This window comes from Amphiura filiformis, chromosome 7 (genome assembly GCF_039555335.1).
Source record: "Amphiura filiformis chromosome 7, Afil_fr2py, whole genome shotgun sequence".
Taxonomy (NCBI): Eukaryota; Metazoa; Echinodermata; class Ophiuroidea; order Amphilepidida; family Amphiuridae; genus Amphiura; species Amphiura filiformis.
This window is the reverse complement of record NC_092634.1, coordinates 29,121,497-29,127,809: the sequence shown is the minus strand read 5'-3', so window position 1 is coordinate 29,127,809 and position 6,313 is coordinate 29,121,497. Positions and strand designations below refer to the sequence as shown.

The 6,313-nt window shown below is 39.3% G+C and overlaps 1 protein-coding gene across 1 annotated transcript; it reads right to left on the bottom strand.

Moving 5' to 3' along the window:
* Nucleotides 1-875: 875 nt before the first annotated feature.
* On the bottom strand, nt 876-5,981 carry LOC140156982 (uncharacterized). The gene is made up of 2 exons (XM_072180029.1): nt 5,896-5,981; nt 876-2,600 (listed from the first exon to the last, which is right to left on the bottom strand). Exons 1-2 carry the CDS (start codon nt 5,931-5,933, stop codon nt 1,196-1,198), a joined length of 1,443 nt encoding a protein of 480 aa, XP_072036130.1. The 5' UTR covers nt 5,934-5,981; the 3' UTR covers nt 876-1,195.
* Nucleotides 5,982-6,313: the final 332 nt, after the last annotated feature.

Genomic DNA, 6,313 nt, shown 5'->3' with positions numbered 1-6,313 from the left:
ATGTAAAGGAAAATGTCCTTTCTCCTGAGACTAGATTCCACTTAATCCAGGTCGAACTTTAGACCCAGTCTAACTCGTTTGTGCATACTGCATATGGACCCAGGAGTCTACGAGACTGTGATCAAGTCTAAGATAAAAAAAAGTCATGACAGATGATACACATCAGTCTCCCTCTCGCTGAAAGACAGAGAGCCATCTTGGAATTCCGAGATAGAAATGATTTCTTGTGTTCGGATCAAAAGTTTTAAGTCTGATAACATAATGTTTTACTTAAGTTGAATCATACACATTTGTTTTTAGTTATTTTTCACAATATTATTACGTTGATGGAAAGGTTCACAATAATGATCAACAAAGCATAGAAGTTGTTATTATTTGCATCTGTATTAACATGATTAAGGGCCCATACCTAAATACAAAGGTTGGCTGGGGAATTCCTCGTTCAATGGGAATTTGGGTATTTTGGCTGCAGCTTGGCTGTAGATGGCTGCGAACTGGTAAATAGGTAGGTATGTGCCCTTAATCAATAACAGTGATGTAATGGTAATACAATGATATTGCTATGTACACTATGATAAAATAATAGAGGTATCAATTAACAAGTTATTTTTGCAACTTTCTCATAACAGTGGAAGCTTCTCCAATTGTCTATGGTTGTCCTGACCATATATTCGTCGAGAACGAAGGCTTTGGTGGTACTGCAGTGTCTTGGACAGAACCAACCACATCTGATTCGTCGACAGCAACAGTAATCACGAAAAGCCACAAGCCAGGAGATGTCTTCCAAGATGGCCTTACTCCAGTTATTTACACATTTACCCATGCAGTCACCGGGAATACTACAACCTGTAATTTCATCGTTAATGTTTCCCCAAGAAGAGGTAATGTAAATTTGTGTGACACTGGTTCGAATTATGGAATTATCAATTGTCTGTTATGGAATTGCCAATATGTCTGTTCCAAATATTTAAAAAATGTTTAAAATTAAAATTTGATATTATTGTAATAATCAAAATTTGTGTGTAAAACTTTCAGAGATCCGTTGAGGCCCCAACAAAATCTGTAACATTTCTGAAGACAATGGTTAGAAAAGTTCTCTCACGGGGTGATAATTAGGTCAAAATTGTGTGGACCCTTTGTACATGTTGCAGTGCAATGGAGGTCTTGAGGCTGTCCTACTTTCACACCGAAACATTTACTTGTGCAGTAGAATTGTCACTCCGATGCCATGGTTTTGACTCATCCGGGGACTCATCTTCCAACTTCCTTTGAAACGAAGTGGTGAAGTGAGCACAATTGTATTGGTGTCTTCACCTCTCATAGTCACTTCTCCAGTAAACTTAATGACATACTCACATCTCTGAACTATGCTTGTATTATCTTTACACCTGAACACAGCAATAGCTAAAGTGAAGCGCTTCCCGGCATGACTCTTGGCTGGTGTTACAGTGTACCGTTCACAGATGGGGTCCCCTGAATAGCATGTTTGCAAAGTACATTTCCATGCTTTATCAGGGTTTATGTCTCCTGGTAAGTTTAGCCTTTGTGAGAAACCTACTAGGTTTGAAAGGTCTATTGGTTCCACTGCAACATTTATGTTTGCTATTCCCCTCTGAATGATTGGGCATTTTTTAAGTTTTCCGAATGGTTTATGAAAGTAAAGTCTTGGGTTGATGTGGGGGCATACATGTGAGCTGCCTGTGCCACATGGGCATGTTACCTCAACTGAGCCTTGTGACAACCTGCGCCTCTTGTGCCCTTTAGTTGCAATATTACCCCTTCCAGCATGAACCTTGTAAGCTTCGTTATAATATTTCTCCACTTTATTTGAAGATTTGTAGGTTTGGAGATCATCGATATCTATGTTATAAAATCTAACAAATGGCAGCAACCTCTTTGCCCACTTTCCCTTGTCAATAAGGTAGAACATGTTTGCTTCTCTGTCTAAAACCAATTCCTCTTGAACTTCAGAAACAGACAGAACATTACAGACTTGATCATAAGTCAACTTCCAGAAGAGGGCAGAGTACTTATCTGGCTCAAACCTTATTGATAGAAAGTTGGTCCTAATTGCACTGTAGCATAATGTAACCATATCAGAGAGAAACCCTTCAACATGCTGCAGCCATAGCAAACCAGCTTTTAAAGCATCGCCATGGATACCTGTGAGGACATTTTTCATAAAGCCCACACAGTCATCCTTCAAAGCTGGTACATCATACTTGTCTGCCAATGTGTGAATACCACACACATTATCAATAGTCAGTGTTAGTGTCCCTGTGTACAAAAACTTCAAGAAATCAGAGAAAGCTGCCTCTCCTTCAGGTGATTCTTGTAGTGTAATCTTCTTTTCTTCAGATTCTTTCCAGCTTTCACCCATCAGCATAGTCTTGAAAACTTTGCTCTGTGTTGCTAGGACAAACCTGTGTGCAGGAAATACCTGTTCTCCTACTGTCAAAGTCACATCACTGATATCTGCATTGTTGAAATGCTCACCAATGTTGGTGATGATGTTGGTCTTGTGCTCAATGATCTCCTGCCCTGATGCTTTATGTGCCATCTTGATACCAGGTTTCAGTGGATGCTGTTTTGAAGTATACCTAAAAAGAAAAGATCAAAGAAGGTACTTTGAAATTAATTGTTGCTTCAAGTTTCTTAGATCAAAACTCCTTATTGAGTCATTCCATGCCAACTCACCCACTGGTTGGCAGGTGACCTCTTCAGAATTTGATGCTACTCTATTAAAGTGTTCCATTTTGGTCACAATGAATGCACTGAAAACGGCAACTTGATACTCCATGTCGGAAAATTTTGCTGTGACCCCCCTTTTTGCTCTTGCGCGTAGCGTCGCGGAAAAGATGTGTTTTCATTTCATCGTAATTTTGTAACAGAAGGGGGTATGAAGCTACAAATCACTATTCTGAGTAACTTTTACCCATATTTTCAGATTCTGCCATTAAAAACACTGTATCTCATCTGCTTTACTTTTAACACACTGAGCCCCTCAAAATGCCGTTTCTTCATGCGGAAGTGCTGAAAGTCCATGTTTACAGTTGAGAGACTGATGAGAGTACTCTTTTCCAGGAATCTTTTCCTGGAGACGCCCTGGCCCTTTTAAGATATGCATTACATCCCTGTATAAGTCCCCATAAGTCCCGGCAGTGCGGTGACCCAATGAGCTGTTACATCCCAGGCAATTGCAATTGACAGGCGCATTATTATGATATCCGAAACGTTGAGGGGGGGGGGAGCTTGAGCCCTAAGGAATCTGACATATCATGGTTGTAATTGTATAACCCAGTACTATTGTATTCATTAAAAATATTTAAATAATTAGTTTATAAAATAACCATGTTTTTTGGGGTTTGAGTTTACTCTTGTAAAACATTTTATATTTTGCGGGATATGGTTTGACTTTAATACCCATTTGAACATTTCATAGAACGCTGTCATTGAAATGTACAGGGGTCAATGCACTTTCATATGTGTACATTTCAATGGAGGGCTTCCTGAAATGACAAAAAATGGTGCCACGGTCAAACGAAATAAAGTTAAACGCCCAAATTTCTTGTGGAGGTTCCACCTATGATTATCTATTATAATTACATCAATAAAATTTTCAGTTGGAAGAGCGAATTTGAATTTAATGGAAAGCGCCCTCATACCCTAATTTTGACATAAAATGGCTGTTTCCAAGAACATGGATGCTCCAAAACTTTAAAAAATAAATTCTTTGGCACCAGTAACATATAAAACAACACCAATATCAATAGAATAAGGCATAGAATAATATTTTTGATGCAAAATGACAATTTTCAGACCCCCCTGTCCAGTTTTTTGGCCGGCACCTTCTCATTTTTTGGCCGATTTCAATAAAAAAGATGTCAAAATGCTCAGGAGATCATCCTGCATCAAATAAGCTTGAGCCCTAAGGAATCTGAAACATCACCCTTTTTTACCCCTCTTTAACCGACCCCTAATTACAATAATAAATCAATAAATTAATCAATAATAATTTACAGCAATTTTCCTGTTATGTCAGAGGTCAAAGTGTCCCAAAACTGCTATCAAAAACTGGAAGTTACAATGGCGATTGGGCTTATTAACAACGCATGTGACGTGTCAAGCACACGTACACACTTACACTCAGTGGCGTAACTAGGGTTGGTAGCGCCCGGAACAAGAAACAAAATTGGTGCTCCTTCACTGCGCTTTTTTTTAACATGTACCCCCACCCGAGAATATCTTAGATGCAGGCAGTGGCGTAGCTAGGGGTTGTGGCGCCCAGGGCTAATGATACATAATGCCCCCCCCAATCTTCAAACAATTGCACTATTTATTTTGGTTACTCAAAGATGAATATCGGTCTTAAAATATTCTTTCAATTAATTTTGTGCTGAAATGCACTCAAAGCGTGCGAAAATTGTGACTTTCATAAGAATCGATGCTGAACTGGTCAATTTGGCGCCCTCCCTAAGGTAGGTATGTCCACATTGCTTATTTAAGAGGGCGACGTTCAACTCAAAAAGCTCAAAAAGTTGCGACCACAGTAAATGGCCTGGAATTCATAGAATAAAATCGCCTTTGTGTAAAACGGATAGCCGTGGTGAAAAATGATGCATTACTTGCTCTTTTGTACAGTAAGTCATTGTAAAGCATTGTCAATGATGGCCGCAGAAAAATGAAAAATGTTAAAAACATTTGCCCATAACTTTGTTGATATTTGAGCTACAGACATGGTTGACCCCTCATTTTTTAAGTTAAATGATCACCTTTTTAAACAAAATAATTTCCATGTGAAAAAACCTACTTGGAAAATTTTGTGATCATGCCTGCCTAAGGGTGGCGCTCGGGGCATGTTGCCCTTGCCCCCCCTGCCCGCCCACTAGTTACGCCACTGCTTGCACTACGGAAACGCTTCGGAAACCCCATTGATCACAGTTTAGACAACTCATGATCAAACGGTTACGTTTACAGCAGAATACTGTTTACATGTCATGCTTGTACTGATGTACTCACCAGTGGCGAAAATTTTTGGCATATTGAAGCTAAACTGGTGACATATGGTAAAAAAGTGGAATAAATGCGCAAAAATTTTTGTTTTTTAAGGTTAAAATGACCAGATATGAAGTTAATTAATAACTCTCAGAAGTAGGCCTACTTTAATTTTTTTGGGGGCAAACAGGGGGCAAGGGTTCAAAATGGGGGCTCCAGCCCCCCCCCTGCTGGTTCACGCCACTGGTAGGCCTACTCACACATACGATAGGTGTATCATGCTTGTAACTTTATATTAGTACTATAATATTTTGCAGTAAACCTTTGACGAGTGCGACTACCATGATGTTGCAAATTCGGAGCTAACAATGTGTAGGCCTACGGCGCACAGTTCATTCATAAATTTGCACTCGGCAACAGCAGATCGCCTCAGCAGCCAATCGGAGACAAGTGCATCCAACGCAGTAAATATGCGATGTATATGCTTAAAATACACGTCCGTCATCAAAGGTTTACTGCAAATGATTTATAGCATATGAGTGCATTTATGTAACTTGTAAAGTTTTAAAAAAAAAAACTTTTGTGGTCCGGGTACGCGCTGGTGAATTGCGATCGCGTAGAAGTGACTAGGTCGCCTACTACACGCCGCGACGAAGACCAATGGGTCAGCCGGCTTGTTGTCAAGTGCATTGATCAGCCAATCAGCGTGATTGTTTATTGCTTTTGCGTTTACGCTCGTGTACGCGATACGCACATGCACGACCACGGAAGTTTAAAAAAACCAACTTTAAGCTTAACAAACTTGACACATATACACGAGTCATTTGTTTGATTTCTAAATTCTAACTGAAAACTAGCAACCATGGTAACATGACAAAATAATTGTCCAATCGTACTCACCGTGCCTTGTGATAGGATCCTTTTTGGTAAACTTTCATGTACAAAAATAATTTAATGTTGAAATAAAATGACTAAATTAAAAAATCACCCGTGTGAAGTAAGCCCAGCCCAGTGATCACTTGCGATAATCAATTTATAGGAAAACTATTGGGTGCACTTATTCCATTCGAACAATGCCACATTTGATTCTGATCGGCAAGCTCCGGCACAAACTTCCACACAACGCGTACGCGATGGGAGTTCGAGGGGAGTTCATAACACATTATTTCCAGGTTCAATAGGCTAAACACTAAACAGTTTTGGAGTTGATGTACACGTTTGTGGAAGTGCTACAAATATTTAAAGATCTTTGTTGAGAATTATGAACAAATTGAGAGATAATATAAAGTATATTTAAATTATTTATTGTTATTTAAAA